The following is a 16,983-nucleotide window of genomic DNA, read 5'->3' on the forward strand; positions in this document are numbered from 1 at the left end:
GGTGTTCTCTCTAGGGACTCTATGCCCATATATGGTGCCTCGTCGGACTGGCAGCACAGGTGTTCTCCCTGGCGACTCTATGCCTATATATGGAGCCCCCCTCGGAGATACATTCTTTTGATAACCGAATTTTGTACTGTCACGAGTCGATAGGGCCTTTCTACTTACCCCAACCCCTCTAAAGTGCAAATATATAGCCCAAATATATATAAAAATATTATATTCTTATCATATTGTGTGATATTTCATTAGGATTGGGCTTCGGAGAAACAGGTTCTGCTTGAATGAAGCACTCGAGTGTTGGCGGTATAATACATAAGTACCCATATTCCTGCAAATCATCGTCAAAAATGTAATACCAAATGGCTAAGCTTAAACAACCTTACCTTAGTCCACATCTATTTTTCCATGTTATGCACCAACTTCAGAGCTTCCTAAAGGTTTTCAATTTGTTGCTTCGTTTGTCTTTTGGCCTTACCTTTAAACTTTGCGGTGCAGCCATGTTCAATTCATGCTTGTAGATGACTCACACTTTTTTAATAAGCTAAATATTGAAGATTGGTATATTTTTTTTTAATATTCTGTGGAAGCCATTTAAAGCCGAATCCAATTTTAATGTTACATCCTCTGCTAGCTATCGTGCGCGGAGTGGAGTAGGTCTTTGGACCTCTGCCACCCCACCCAAAAAACGAACATTTTCCTTATAATTTCCTGCATATTCAGTCGACCTACTTTTGGAAGTTCTGTATCCCCCGAAACACTGCGTTCATACTAGCCAAGTAAAGGACAGGAATGGCCTGATCGTGGTCAACGGGCCTTGCACTGACGTCAATTGGGGGCCCAAAATTTTGAATTTTTTTCTGATATTTTTATCAAAAAACAGTTTTTTATGGGCACTATAATTGATAGAATTGGAACAAATGATAAATCCCCCCCCCCCGATTTCAAAAATACGTTTTTGTCCTCCCCTACACTTCTGTGAGTACAAGTTATTGAAAGAACAGGTTAAAAAATCTAAAAATATCCTACAAAAAGGTTATTTTGGTCTGCTAATCTAAACTGTCTGATTGATTACCATTGTCGTAACCAGTCGAATTAAATATGTGCTTCTGTTCACGATATGTGCGACTGTTCACATGCTCGCATATAACACGATGTTATTTCTATATTATTTGTTACAGACTCAGATATTAAACCTATATTCACGCTGGTGTCCCCCTTGAATCCCGCGATTTTCGTGCTTTTTATAATATTTCCTACATGTTATTCGCATAAACTTACTGTTTTGAAGAAATTAAAGCCCCCCCCCCCCCTTGCGCTGAACACGCCAGGGTATGTGCACGCTCAAGAGATTTCATATTATAGTTTGCCCACCACCAAGCGATCCGTTATACATGTTTTGCTCTCAAGGCCGTATCCAGGATTTTTGCTCAGGGGAGGGGGGGGGGTACAAGGGTACAAACAAACTTTAAAAACCCATCAAAAATTTGTTTATATACATTTTTGTTACGTTTTTGCGATTCAAACAAAAATTTAGGGGTGGGGGGGGGGGTTCAAACTCCTATCCCCCTGGATACGGCCTTGTTTCTGTTCGCTCTACATTCTTCCAGCACAGATATGCTCATGATTCGTAATACCCACAAAATGTCATAAACCAGGCAATGCCACGAAAAAATTAACCTGACGATGTCCCTAATGTGAGTGCCGAAATTCAAGTTTATCGAACTTTCCCAAATTTTGTCAAACAATTCAGATGTTGGTTTCCAGTTTGACTAATCGGACTCTTCCCAATCTACCCCTCCCAAATCAAATCCTTTGGACGCAAATAGCTCTTCCAAATAAGAGGACAAAATTGATAGGCGAATGCGTTTGAACGAAAGATTGCAGAAAAACGTTGAGAATTGATGTTGCGAGAACGTTGCGATTGAAGAAAAAACGAACACATTGGGGAAATATTGCAGAAAAGGGAACTTGGTAAAAGTTCCTTGCTTTTCTTGTCCAACATAGAAATTCTAAATTCAAGTGGCAAATTCAAAATTGAAGGTGAATTGAAGACATTCGTTAAAAAGTTTCTTTTTAGAAGTTGAGAACAAAACATCACAGAAAAACAGGAAAAATCTTACCAAGATTTTTCCTGTTTTCCTGAAGCGCGAATCTTACCAAGATTTTCCTGAATCTTACCAAGATTTTCCTGAATCTTACCAAGATTTTTCCTGAAGCGCGTACTCCATTTCGGAAAGAAAATTGGAAATTTAAAAATAAAGACGGTTACTGCCTTTAGCTTTCTTTTGGCTATTACCCAAATAATTTTTTTGCTGACAAAGAAAGAAGAAAAATGGGAAACTACATGGTTCTTCGACTATTTATTGAACATAAGCAAACAAAAATAAATCAAGAAATTTCTCAAAACAAATATTCACATATGGAATGAATAACACAAATAAATCTAGTTTACTCTCCCTTCCCAAACAAACCCTTTTTCCAAAAAAAAAATCTTTTTAATACGTGACAGAAAAAAAGTGAAGATTTATTGCACTGATCCCTCAAGGAAACGAAATGGCAAAGAAAATCAAACTGTAGAAGATAAAAAGAATAAAGATAATTTCGAAGACCACACTGCCTTTCCACGACAAATAAAAGTTCAACTAGAGAGAAATCCTTTCAATAGACAGTGATAAACTTCACAAAAATGTCAGATATTTCGCTCACGAAATATCTGCGACCGAAATATCCAGTATTTTTTGTGAAATTTATCACTGCCTATCAAAAAGATTTATCCCTATTTGAACTTTTATTTGTCGAAAAAGAATAAACAAGATAAGCACAAATTAGGAGGGGAGCATAGACCGGGAAGGATGGTCAACGTTATTAGCATAGTCTTAAGACGTATAGAAAAACTATCTAAGAGCAGTTCCGACATGTAAAATATACCTTCCCCCCATTTGTTAAGCGTCATTCACAGCTTAGTTTTATTTTCTTTTATTTTGTAGAAATAAAAAGTTAAAAAGGAGCTCTAAACCTGATTTGGGGTTTGCAATATTGTGCGATACCCTTTTTACCCCTACATGCTGTGTAGAAGAGAAACAAAAAGGACGGATGAAAGGAAAAAAAGGATTAGAAATATAATAAAAGAACTGGAGAAGCACCAGTTGGGAGGGGGATAAACAAGGATACACAGTTGGTACAACTTTAGTTAAATAGCTGTAAGAAAGAATTGTTTACGGGAGTTTTAAGAACTGTTTAGGAATAAACTGTTTTAGGGAGCCAAATAAGATATTATGCATTTAATACATCAACTAGTTATAATTTAATAAACTATAATAAATAAGGAGTAATGGGAGGGATAATGTGTAAATGAATTCCCCCAACTCCCACCCTGGGGTAGTGTAGGCCTCTGGAAAATCTAGCTTTGTAACTTATCTTAGAAAGTAGAAACATTATTAATAAATTTAGCTGAATGCATCTTCGCGCAAAAAGGGCAGTTAAGGGAGTGAAATTAGATTTATAACACAACATGTCAGGAAAACTGAAAAATAAATGACAATTAAAAACTTTAAAGTCGACACAGCTGAATTCACGCTACAGGGAGAGTCCTAGACAAACTTCAAGACCCTTTCCTTATTTTTCATAAAAAAAATTATTTTGCACCTTTTTTTTATCTTTTATAAATAATACCTTTAAAAAATCAGAAAATTCTTATTTAAACGACAGTCACAAGGTCTAATACAGACATTTTTACTTTACAATTTTTTTTTCAAACCCTAAAAATATAGAATAACTAAGGGGTAAAAAAAATATATAAAAACAAATGAGAACGCCAGAAAAATCTGGGGGCCCGCAGTCCCGTCGCCCCTGGATCCACTCCTGACGCACCCACCTGCCTGCTTAAGAACATGCAAGTGACTTTCAATACAATTTACTTAAAAGATACCACCAAGATAATTATATTCATGAAAGAATACCGTAGTGTGAACTCAGATTTAAGGAACTAACTGTATTAGGCTTTAAGTCTTTCCTCGATTAGTTTCTCGAGTTTGATCGAATCAGCTGCAAATTTTCGGATTCCATCGCTCAGTTTGTCTGTGGCCATTGGGTCTTCGTTGAGCATCCAACGAAATGTTTTCTCGTCCATTGCTATTTTAGCAATCTCCATTCCCTTGGCTAAAAAAGGATACATTTGATACTAAAATAAAGATTAAATTAACAAATCGCACCAGTATGTAATTTAGCCAGACCAGTTGCATTAATTCAAAAAATTTAGGGGGGGGGGACTGTTTTTTCAAAATCTAATTTCTCATTTTTTCAATGAAAATACAAAAAAAAAAAAATTTTTAATGATAATACCCACGAAAAAAGCATTTTTCCAAATCGAGGGGGAAACCTCAATTTGCACCACGGGATCGCGGTATCGATCTAAGATGAAAATAAAAGTACATTTCTTCTGTCAAACAATTTTAGATACATCCTTTGTATAGGAGAAGATATATTATTAGTAATTAGTAATATTCCATTTGTCTTCTGTTAAATGTGCAAGTGATATTTTTTAATATCATCCTAGGGATTCGCGCTGCATAGTACGCAGAGGGAAGGCTCATGGCCCGGTTTCCCTCAAAAAAAAAAAAAAATAGGCGATAAAATTCCCTAAAAAAAAAAAATTGGCGATAAAATTCCCTTAAAAAAAAAAAAAAAAAAAAAAAAAAAAAAAAAAAAAAAGAAAAAAAGGCGATAACATAATGTAACACTATAAAGAAGAAGAGCAACACAATTTACAGTTGTCACAATCAAGGTGGCGAATGTGGCCCACACGTCTCATTTGCTTAGCCTCCCGGTCTTGCTATTTTTGATCAGGGCGTTAACGCACTGTGAAGATTTTTAGAAACTATGCCAAACGACTCAACATCGGTTCCATGAAATTCTGATTTTTGGGTAAATAAACATCTTTTTCTTACCTTTCTCTTTAAGTTATTTGTGGTTTTCAATGTAGTTTCGGGATTTAGTTAGAACGAAAGCTGACTAATTTAGTAATACAAGTATACTTATTTAGTAATATTACTAATTTACATATTACTAATAATATTACTAAATGCTAATTTGTCTTATATTATTAATTTAGTAATATAAGATATACTAATTTAGACCATTTGTTTAGCGATATCACTGTTACCGAGGCCCAATAGTAGACGCATATTTTTAATGTAATGTAGATAAACATTCCGCCCGCGTAGCAGGCGAGCATTTTACCACAAAACCGACGATGGTTATAAGCATTATCTGTGTATCTTTATGTTGCAGTAGTTGATTCTAGCATTCCAAGTTCTAATTTACCTTAAATCCTTCCTTAAGACATCCTACCACCCAATTCGGGGACGATCTACTTTTGATTTGGTCCTAAAATGTTGGCCGAAAAGGACGATCTTTGACAATCCGTCATCGGCAGAACGTGTCGTAGCCATCTCGGTCTTGTTAGGTACACCAGGCAAATACATTAAAGTCATTAGTGCTATGTACGAGAACAACACCGAAGCGGTCAAGGAAATGAAGCTAAGCTAGTAGCTGGTTTCGCATTGAATCAGGAGTTGATCAGGGTTGCGTTCTATACCGATTTAGATGGACTCCGTCTGGAGGAACGCGGCAAAGGCTATAGAAGTTCATAGAGTCAAATGGAGAATTTAAGCTCTCCTAGACTTAAGATTATGCTGACGAATTGAGTGTCCTACATGAAAATGTTAAAAAAGATAAATTAGTAGTTAAATAATGTCGTCAATAACTGTGTCATATATAGTAATAACATAGTAATAGTACTAGTATCTTCAGCACTGAAAATGGAGAGTACGTAAAGCAGAATGATGCAATAATAATAATAAATTCATAGCCGTAAATCAATCACGTACGCAGGGGCAGAGGCAGGGCTCGTGGCCCGGCTTCCCTCAAAAATAATTTTGTTTTCTGAATCTCCGGGCGCTTCTTACTCCAATTAAAATTCTTTATCCCCCCCCCATAAAGAAAAACCCTACATACATGCCTTTCATAGAATGAAAAAAGTGTAATAAACATGTGATGGATTCTTTCTCTCATTTCAAATATTTCTCCGCAAGTTTATGATTAGCAGCCGTTATATTGTGAGCACTTCTAGATTCGGTACTTGTTAATTAAGCGAAAGACACTCAAGAATTACGCTCAGGTTAGATCTCAGAAAACCGGTTTCATAGCAACAAAGACAAGTAATCGGGTGATACAATGCACTGGACTTGTATAATTTGGGCTACATCTTTGCACATTAAAGGGGGGTAAGGTTAAATTAGGGGTACTATCCAAATAATTTACCCCGATAATTTAGCCCAAATTATATTATTATATAAACTAAAGGTTATATGAAGGTTATATTTCATTAGGATTAACCTAACTTCCCTTCTTGGGTTGTGTTTCGTTTAGTTAAAACAAGTACCCTAGTTTTCATACTTTAGAGCTTGCAAGCTTAGCGGGTTTTACTTGAAACATTGGACATCCCCCAAAGCCCTACTGACTAATGAAACGGTATGAGCGTTTATGGATCTTTTGTAAGTCAAACTAATACCAAAGTACCCACTCTCTACTTATCAATGACACAACTTGCTGAACTAGACTCAAAATCTCCTTTCAAGCCTTACAGTTCGTTTACACATTGCGGAAATCCATGCGGAAATCCGTCCGTATCTGTTCGAACTATGGCTAAAATAACGCTGCGTTTTAAGGCAAAGATTTCAATTTATTGCAACAGCATGACCTATGTTCTTACCCTCTTCTGAAAGCTGTTGAACAATAGAGAGCCAAATGACACCGTTTTTCTTAGTTTTCTTATAGCCTAGGTGCGCAGGATCATAGAAGCTGGGTGTAGCCTTGAACCGAAGTTATAAGATCGTGTTGTTTTTGATAATCCATACTCATGATTCTATTCATTTAAAAATCTTGCCAAGATTCCGTCTTGATTTGACCAAAACGTTGCGGGAAGCTTGAGATTTTTTCTAGCACAAAAACGGACGGAATTTCCGCAGGGATTGCTAAATCCGCATGAATTTCCGCAATGTGTAAACGAACCATTAGTTCATTAGGAAGTTACTCCTGTCTGGGTTACAAGATGCAATTCGAACAAAAATATTCTTCTAATTCAAGAATCAAAGTTAGATTTGACAACGAACAATTAGTCATTTTTAATTTGATTCTCAAACTTCCTGAAGTTATTTCATGCAGACATCCTTCCAGTTCTCCTCGATAGATTTATTTACTTTTCAATTGCGAAACAGAATAGAAACCTATTTTATAGCTGCTTCGCCAAATAGGCGTATTAGAGTACTATCTATGAAAACTGTTTAATTTGAAAACGGTGCTAAATTTTGCACATCCATGCCATGCCGAAAATGTATGAGAAATTGCAAGGCCTACCGCCTAGTGAAATTTCAGTGAAAAAATTTCTCACTTCAAAGTTTTATACAGGAATCGATAAATAACTCGAGCCAGTGGAGGCTATTATACATTTTTCGCAAAATGCTAAAAATCTACAAATTTATTTGAATTCATCGTTGAGATTTTGTCGTACCTGAGACCGCTGTTTTCACTTTCCGCACATTTTTGGGGGCTTTCCAAAATTGGGTCCTCCAAAGTTTCCCCTGAAAATAACAGTTGAAAATACATGAACATTAAGAAGAAATAAAAGTGGTTATTTTTAGGAGAGACTTCAGAGGACCCGCTTTTCTTTCAGAGGAACTCCAGAAAACTCTGACAAATTAGGGGATAACAGAAGCACTAGCTGAAATCTTCAAAGGGATGCAAAAATTAAAATGAGTCAAACGTTCATGAGCCATCTGTGAAATATCATTATCGAATACCCAAACCTCAGTGATATCGACATCATGCCCGGCTGATACCGACTAAACATCACAAACCATCTTGTCCGTCCAACATCGAAGCATATGTTGTCACTGCCATACCTTTAAGTTGTATCCGACATTTCTACACTTTCGAGATAATCACCCGAAAACTGTTTGCTAAGCAGTTCACAAAGAAGGATCAGCACGACAATGCATATTCAATAACACTTCGACCATCCTGATCTACATTGCACTGCTGATAATCTCGATGAGAACAGCTTAGGGAAAGTTTTTTAGCAATTATCCCAGAAACATGAAAATACCGGGTACGACTTTTATGTGTGATAGTGACAATATAATTTCCAAGTAAGTAGACTCGGATTGTGACCCCAATCTACAGCCCCCTCCCTTTTTACAGCAGTTCACTTATATAGGCGTACCTACATCTTATTTTACATTTCCTCCTAAGGTCCCACTCAGTTCGCAATATTTATCTCTACCAGTCTACAAATGTAAAAAGTTTGAATACTGATTTACAATACATCCTGAAGAAATCTTGAAAGACATCAAGCAATTCTTCTGTGTTCCAAAACGACCACGTGGTGACGTCTTAACAGAACAAGAGGATGGGCTTATATTTGAAATGCATATACAAGAAGGAAAAAAAAATCCGATAAATACAAAAGACCAATCAAGAACAGAAAAACGACAGCAGTATATTCATTCTACCGAAATATAGCTTTTGCCAATATACCTCGAACGGGGCCATCCAACGTATTCGGCAAGGGAAGGGAAAAGTGACAGACCTTGCTGGTTTGTCTCAAACCAAACATTAAACTAACTCTAACACATATTCACATAAGCAGGCTGGAGATCATCCGGCAAATATTACGATTTTCTCAACAATCTATATTATTCTTTATTTTCAATATAATTACCCTGCTTTTGCTAAATCACCCTTCATCCTACGTAAAATAATTTATAAGCAGGTACCTGAAAAAAATGTTCTTTTTAATGCTCATCCTTTTCTTTTTCAGTCTCAAAAGGCAATAGCTATCTCAAACTCTTAGCTGTCCTTAAAAAAAATTAATACACATATATGTATATATATATATATATATATATATATATATATATATATATATATATATATATATATATATATATATATATATATATATATATATATATATATATATATAAAACAAGATTCGCGACCAGATTAGCAACTATCAGTCTTGGCAATTCAATAGTTATTAGCTGTATTGGCACATGCCCTTATTGGCATGTTCCGGAAATAGTAAAAAAAAATGTGGGTGTAACAACTCTGGGCCCCAAAATGAAGTCCCTAAATTAAAGAGCAGTACAGTGTTCCAGTACCGAATGTACCATTTTGACCACTATTTGACATACATTGTCAAACTATGACTATTTGATTACGACATTTGAGATTTAATGACATTTGACGATATTAGACCATTTTGTTGCATCGCTAAGTTTGACTTTTTGTCCTCAATGCTTTAATAATGAACGCTTAAGTACAAGTACAATTGGCATGGGATAAACATAACTTTTCACAATACATCAAAAGTGGAAGTGCTTATTAATGTGCATTTGCGTCAAATAATGAAACTTTCAGTTCAATTGTTTTAAAACACGATCGATAAATAATACTTTTAGCATAGCACTATAAAACTTTCGCGCAAGCAGCGCAGGGTTAAGGCAGTGGCGGATCAAGGGGAGCTCACGCCCCCCCCCTAACGTAGTCTAAAGTAGTGTAATTTACTTAATTAACGTAAGTTTGCGTGGATTAAACTTGCTCCTAACACAAGTTTATCAGATCAACCTATTTTGCGCCCCCCCCCTAAAAAAATGCTGGATCCGTCCTTTGGTTAAGGAGAGGAGAGGCCACTCATATACGGAATAATTTCTGCTTGTTTAAAGTTTTAATTTCCGCTTTCCCTTTCATTTGAAAAGAAGCTTGTTCTGTATATATATACAATTACTAAAAAGCTCCATGTAGGCATTTTGCATCCCTGTAGAGCGGGAACTGTTAATAGTAACAATTGTTTTCTGATGTTTTAGTTGAAGTTGAAGATGTTGAAGAAGAAGTTGAAGATGTTTAGTTGAAGTTTTAGCTCAGTGTTCCCTTAGAAATTCCAACTAAAGCACAGCACATGGTGTCACTAAAGACTCATTAAGGTCCATTATGTACTACATGGATCTATTCACATGCACAGGAATTATTATTATTCCTACTACTACTACTAACTACTCAATGCAGCACCAAATTGCCTTAGGCCAACAAAACTACACATACTCCTCCATCCCAATCTATTCAATCTCTTTAAACCTCACAACTAGTTCCAATTTCCCTTAAATACCCCCCCCCCATTCGGGGACGATCTGCTATTTCGCTTGACTCTGGACGGTTGGCCTTCTTTAAACTTCTTTAATTTAAAGAAGTTTAATCTTCTCTTGACCTAGGGTCAAGCGAAGAGCGATCTGCTTTTCGCTTGACCCTAGACGGTTTGCCGATTGAACTGCAATTATTGGGGAGGAAAAACACGCCCAGAGCTGAGCGTGATAGCTCAAGTTCGTTTTTAACAAACGTGAGCGTTAATGATGTAAGTTATTTTAACGTTAAGCATACTAACGTAAGTTTGCACTGGAACATTGGGGAGTAAAAGCATACGGTATCAAAAACTTAGCGCAGTAAATGAAGTCCTTATATGTCTAATCACCCGAACCGTTTGTAGTTCGTAATTATGCGCATTTGCATTTGTACTGTATTGATACTATCATATTACATCGATGAGTGTGATCACTTTCAAATAGCACTGCCAACGGACCCAAATTTTTTTCATAAATAATTAGCAACTTCGTTATTTTTGATTACCAGAAATTAAAGATATATACATAGGTTTCGCGTTAAAATGCATCTTAACATGATTCAAAAAGCTGTCAGAGCTTTTACGGTATGGACAATCTCATCTGCACCAGTACATTCTTCATTGTCCAATATTAAAAATCTAAAATCAATAGCAATGTCTAAATGGATAATTATTGCGTACGAACTTGTGGCACGTATATAAAAAAGGACAACCATCTTTTTTTCCGGAGAAGCCGGTATATTTTGCTACCACGCAGGACGATCAAATCCCTCACTACACCAAGCCAAATTTATGCAAGTTTTCTAATTAAAGAACTATAAAAAAAAATCATGTGAGCCCAAGAACCATTCCTTATTTTCCAAATAGACTAATACTTTTTCGCACTACATCTGGCAACCGTGCGGCCCTTGATCAACTTTATGAGACGTAGCAGATGACTACCGAGACATAGGAGAGAGTTGATTTTGGTTTCAGAGCAGACAATTGCAACTAAATCGACCGCCAAAGTTGGCAAAGACTCTGGTCAGACGCTTATGGCATCCGTTCAAAAATGCAGCGAGCTGAGAATATGCCGACTGAATAACCAGAAACCCACCGAGTCATTCATGAATTCTCACGGCATAAACACTGACCAAGATACCACACAAATCAACGTCGCCAGGGTCTCCTTTTACAAGGAAGCCAATTTCTTATTTCTCTTTGATTGATCAAAGATTAACAAGAAAAGATGCTGATTCAAGGGTAAATGAATTAGTTGAATTGTTATAAACAGATTTGATGATGCTAGCAAAAATACTATACACGCAAACATGGAGATAATTCTCATTCCCTTCGATTCATCTGAAGACCCATCCCCCAAACTGTGCTAAAAATCGTATAAAACGAGAAACGTCTTCGACTAAAAACCCATTTTCGTACAGCTACGAGCAAGCAGAATACCTATGAGATGAAACAAGAAAGAAGAAAATTAGAAGTTAAGGATTTTGGGGGAACTGGCTAAGCCGGGGTATTTAACAAGAGTGGGATGAGGGGGGAAATGCATTCATCAATGTGTCAGCCTCAGACAGTAACCGTGATTTAACGTTATTATGAGTTTGTAGCAGTAGTAGCATGAGCTACCTATAAGCTTCCTTATGGCGACTCCCTTTTCCTAATTCTTTCAGTTTTATTGTTTAATTTATTTAATTTAGGTGAATACACATGAGAACTATGACGGCAATATGAGCCTTTTAGACGCAAATCAGTACTAAAAACAAAATATGTTTTTTTACAGGCAATTTGGTTAAACCGACAAGATGTTCTTAAGCAGATATTCAAGCAGATAACAAGCGCCAAACACTCGTAAAAATACCCCCAACCAGATAATTCGTACGTCAAAAAAAAAAAAAAAAAAAAAAAAAAAAAAAAAAAACTTTCTTCGTTGTTTGTCTTACAATTTAAACAGTTTGCTTCAAAAGTAGTCATTTCCCCTTACTTATTGTAACACATTTAAACTAAGTAGCTCTGAACAGATCCAATGGCATCTCAGGCGCTAATCAAGGGCCCGTCACTTAAAAGGGACAACGACAAGTGGGTTATCAAAACTGTATTCTTTAGTTACACATAAACATAACAGTGAAGCCAATTAATAAGCTGGTTGGCAGCGCTTAACAACACGCACGCACAAGGGTTGCGCTTTTGGGTCCATCATAATCTGATGATTAAATAAAAAAAATAAAAACGTTCAAAAGTTAAATAAAAAAAAAGTTTTTTTTTAACTGAAAGTAAGGAGCGACATTAAAACTTAAAACGAACAGAAATTATTCCGTATATGAAAGGGACTGTCCCCTCCTCAACGTCTCGGTCTTTACGCTAAAGTTCTTTATTTTAAAAATAAATAAGAGTTGTGAGAAATAGTCAAACTTTAGCGTAAAGAGCGAGACGTTGAGGAGGGGACAGTCCCTTTCATATACGGAGGAAATTCTGTTCGTTCTAAGTTTTAATGTCACTCCTTGCTTTCAGCTACAAAAACTTGTTTTTTTTATTAAATTTTTGAACGTTTTTGAATTAATGCAGGTTTTGATTTTGGTTCATCGTACATGAATAATCAAAACAAAACTTGCATATTCATTTTACTTTTATTTGGTTGAATGGCTTTCTCGACAGTTGTTTAAGTTTATTTACGAACGTTTTTATTAGTAATAAATATACGTAACTTATGAATTAATATGCAACGAACTTCTATATTCATATATTTTTAATGCGTATATTAGGGGGTTCACCCCTGGTCAATACCTCGCTCTTTACTCTAAAGTTCAAATTTTGTTATAATTCTTTAAAAATGACCCCTTAATCACAAAGGCCGTTAATAAGAATAAATAGCTCTTATGAAAGCTCTTAAACATCTTTGGCGTAAAGAGCGAGGTACTAAATCGGAGGGCAAACCCAATCCTATATATAATAATTTCTGTTCGTTTTAAGTTTTGATGTTGCTCCTTACTTTCAGTTGAAAAACTTTTTTTTAAATTCCTGATCGTCTTTAAATAGTGCTGGGAAATCCGGCACGCCCTTCATAGCAATGTCCCTTCCCCCATGAAAACTTCCTCCATGGAAAGATTCTCCCACATAACCCCCGACCCCCTCACTACCAGAAAAAATCCCCCCCTGAAAACGTCTGTATACTTCCCAATTACTAATGCTATATGTCAACATTGGGCAGAAGTTTGTAACTTTCAGCCCTCCCCCCGGGGACTTTGGGGGATTCCGTTATCCTAAGACATATTTATAATATTTTCGACCATGCTGAACAAAATGGCTATCTCAAAATTTTGATCAGGTAACTTTGGGAAAAAATTGAGCGTGGGAAGGGGCCTAGTTGTCCTGCATTTTTTTCGGTCACTTTAAAAGGGCACTAGAACTTTTAATTTCCGTTCGAATGAGTCCTCCTACGATATTCTAGGACCACTGGGTCGATACGATCACCCCTGGGAACAGAAAAAAAACAACAAATAAATACGCATCCGTGATCTTTCTTCTGGAAAAAAAATACAAAATTCCACATTTTTGCAGATAGGAGCTTGAAACCTCTACAGTAGGGTTCTCTGATACGCTGAATCTGCTGGTGTCATTTTCACTAAGGTTCTATAACTTTTAGGGGTGTTTTCCCCTTTTTTCCAAAATCGGGAACATTTTCTCAGACGCGTAGCTCTTGATGAGTAATATTAAGCTTGATACAACTCATGTGTTCGCAATTAGCATAAAAATATGATTTGTTTTATGAATCCATCGTTATAAAAGTTCCGTTTTTTAGAGTTCCAGTAGCTATTAAGTCGGATCATTGCTTACTCACAGTTCGTTACCACGAACTGTTGGATTAAAATATTGTTTTCCGCAATTTCGCGCAACCTCAGTGAACACTTTTTCACTATGTGATTTTTCGATCATGAAGGTTGATTTTTTTTTTAGTTTTTTACAATCTTACAATTGGATATTTTATTTCGAAATGTGTATGTTTTCTATTTTATTTTCAAAATTATCGAGAGAAAGGAACACGTTTTTGCACTTAAGTCAGGCATACAGGCAAAGATTTATCCTAGAAGGGGGCTACACCTCAAAACGGGGATATTTGAAAAAGGAATGCAAAAAACAGATGCGAATTATATGATAAATATTTGAATTTATTGTGAAATTCATATGATTTAGGGGGTTCGTGTCCTGCGTAAATACACGTCCTGAGCGTAATTTTCAAAATTTACTTCGCATATGAAACCAGTAGCCTCAGCTGGTTATCGAAAAAAAAAACTTAATCAAGACCTCCATTATTCCTGTAACTTAAGTAATTGCCAAGACACCGTGAAAACCACCTACGAATTTACCTTCTTTTAATTTCGTTTTTTGTCGCTAAAAATGTCAAATTCTTTACACTTAAAGAAAAACAATTCGATTAAAGTCAACAATAAGTCCTTTGAATATCAGTAGACTAGACAAATTGCAAAACAAATAAACGAAATTATCAAAATACCTCATCTTAATTAGTCAGGAAAATTTTTTGATTGAACAAGTTTTCTTTGTTTAAGTTCATCAACTTGACAAACTCAATCTGGAATAGCAGACTTCTGCAATCACACAGTCGAATTCTTTTGAATTTCTTGAATAAAATCAACCGCAAAACATTTTATAATATCATAATTAAACCCAAATGCCTCTTTAAAATAACTTTAGTTTAAATTTGTCTTAAAACTTTGAATTTCTAAATTAACTTTTTAAACAAAAGTTGTCGAGTTCTTTTGAATTTCTTGAATAAAACCAATCAGAAAACATAATATCCTAACGAAACAGAAATACCAGCATCATCTATAACCCTTGATTATAGAATTAAAATCGCTGTGTTGCAATTTCAGATATATTAAAAAAAAAAAAATTTTTAGTCAGTAGAAACCGTTGCTTGGCCTAGAAAATCATTAATATTAACCATTTTTACAAATATGTAAAATGGTCAAAACTCTTCTTTCTTACAAATACGTTTCAATAATAATAAAAAAACACACACGCACACACAAAATCAACACAAGAGTGGCTGTTGTAGTGGCGTTAAATCAGAAAACCTAGGGGGGGGGGGTGTTTTTCATAAAAACTTATGGGGTAATTTTTTTCAATCTTGCCAATGTAAATACAAAAAAAAAAACGTATTTACCAATGAAAATGCCAAAAAAGATATTTTTCAAAACATAGAGGGGGGGGGGGGGTAAAAAACCTAGAGGAGGCAACGCCCCCCACTTGATGTTACAGCTCTGCTAAGCCAAATGCACCGAGCTCTATTACACAGATGCCATTCATATTTTCGACTTTATATAGGAATGTGAACACTAGCTATTTTTACAGACTGAAGACTGTCTTACCAGTGTATCAAAGCTCACCCCGAGACTAAGCCCGTACCCAGAACTGCACCCCACCTCTTTCTTAACTGCGAAAAATTGAAGACAAAGACATACGGTTCAGTTATTAGATGATTATACAATAGATACTCCATAGTCGAGCCCCATCCCCCCATGACGAGTCATGCCCAAGAATCAAAGTCCAGGCAAAAAACACGGTTATAAGATAGTTTCGCTGGGATAAATCCTTTCCGAAGCAAAGTCTGAATGCCCCCTCCTCCCGAGAGAATTTGGGTGTACTAAATATTTCCTGGAATTCCATATTTGTCATGACCTCCAATCTTAAATCTTACAGTTTTTTTTTTCAAAATTCCCAATAATTTTCCTGGCATACATGTCTGGAGAGGAGCAGTCTTTCTGCTCTTTTTTGTAAGACATTAAAAAAAAAACGAGTTTTTTCCACTGAAAGTAAGGAACAATATTAAACATTAAAATTAACCGAAATTGTTCCGTATATGAAGAGGGCTGCCCCTTCCCCATCCCTCGCTCTTTACGCTAAACTCTTAAACTTCTTTAAAATACTTCTCATTCAAATTCAACTGCTTTTGTGTTTCAGGAGTCGTTCTTAAAGAATTGGGACAAAAGGTCAAATTTTAGCGTAAAGAACAAGGAATAATGAATGGACAATCCCCTCATATATATGAATAATTTCTGTTCGGTTTAAGTTTTAATGTTACTCCTTACTTTCAATTGAAAAAACTTGTTTTTTTTAATTAAATTTCTGATCGTTTTTGAAATCGTGCCAGGAAATTCCCCCCACGAAAAATCTCCCAAAAACAAAACTATATGTGAACAAAGGCCAAATTGCATAACTTACAGCCCTTTCCCCGGGGCTGTGGGGGCCGTATAATCCCCAGAGGCTTAGTTACTGAACGTTTAAACTATGCTGAACCAAATGGCCATCTAGAAATTTTGATCGGAGGTCTCTGGGGAAAAAAGACGGGCTGTGGGGGCCGTATCATCCCCAGAGGCTTAGTTACTGAACGTTTGAACTATGCTGAACCAAATGACCATCTAAAAATTTCCAATCTTTTTGGTCACTTAAAAAGGGTATTAGAACTTTTAATTTCCGTTCGAATAAGCCCTCTCTCGATCTCCTAAGACAATTGGTTCAATATGATCATCCCTTAAAAAAAAAAAAAAAAAAAAAAAAAAAAAAAAAAAAAAAAAAAAAAAACAACCGTGATCTTTCTTCGGGCAAAAAAACTTGAAACCTCTATAGTAGGGTTCTCTGATGCGCTGAATCTGATGGTGCGGTTTTCATGGAAATTCCTTAATTTTTGGGAAGTATTTCAACTTTTTCTCCAGACACATTTTCTCAGGCTCGTTGCT

General features: G+C 35.9%; 1 protein-coding gene across 3 annotated transcripts in view; it reads right to left on the reverse strand.

Moving 5' to 3' along the window:
- Positions 1 to 2,348: 2,348 nt before the first annotated feature.
- Taldo (transaldolase) overlaps positions 2,349 to 16,983 on the reverse strand; it is a 116,795-nt gene continuing 102,160 nt past the window's right edge. For all 3 annotated transcript variants that reach the window (XM_089105607.1, XM_089105605.1, XM_089105608.1), the window contains exon 8: positions 2,349 to 4,161. In XM_089105607.1, the coding sequence (XP_088961733.1) occupies positions 3,998 to 4,161 (164 nt within the window). In that variant the 3' untranslated portion in view covers positions 2,349 to 3,997. The remainder of the gene's footprint in view (positions 4,162 to 16,983) is intronic.

This window comes from Artemia sp. Qi Xiang Cuo, chromosome 19 (genome assembly GCF_049724085.1).
Source record: "Artemia sp. Qi Xiang Cuo chromosome 19, ASM4972408v1, whole genome shotgun sequence".
Classification (NCBI taxonomy): domain Eukaryota; kingdom Metazoa; phylum Arthropoda; class Branchiopoda; order Anostraca; family Artemiidae; genus Artemia; species Artemia sp. Qi Xiang Cuo.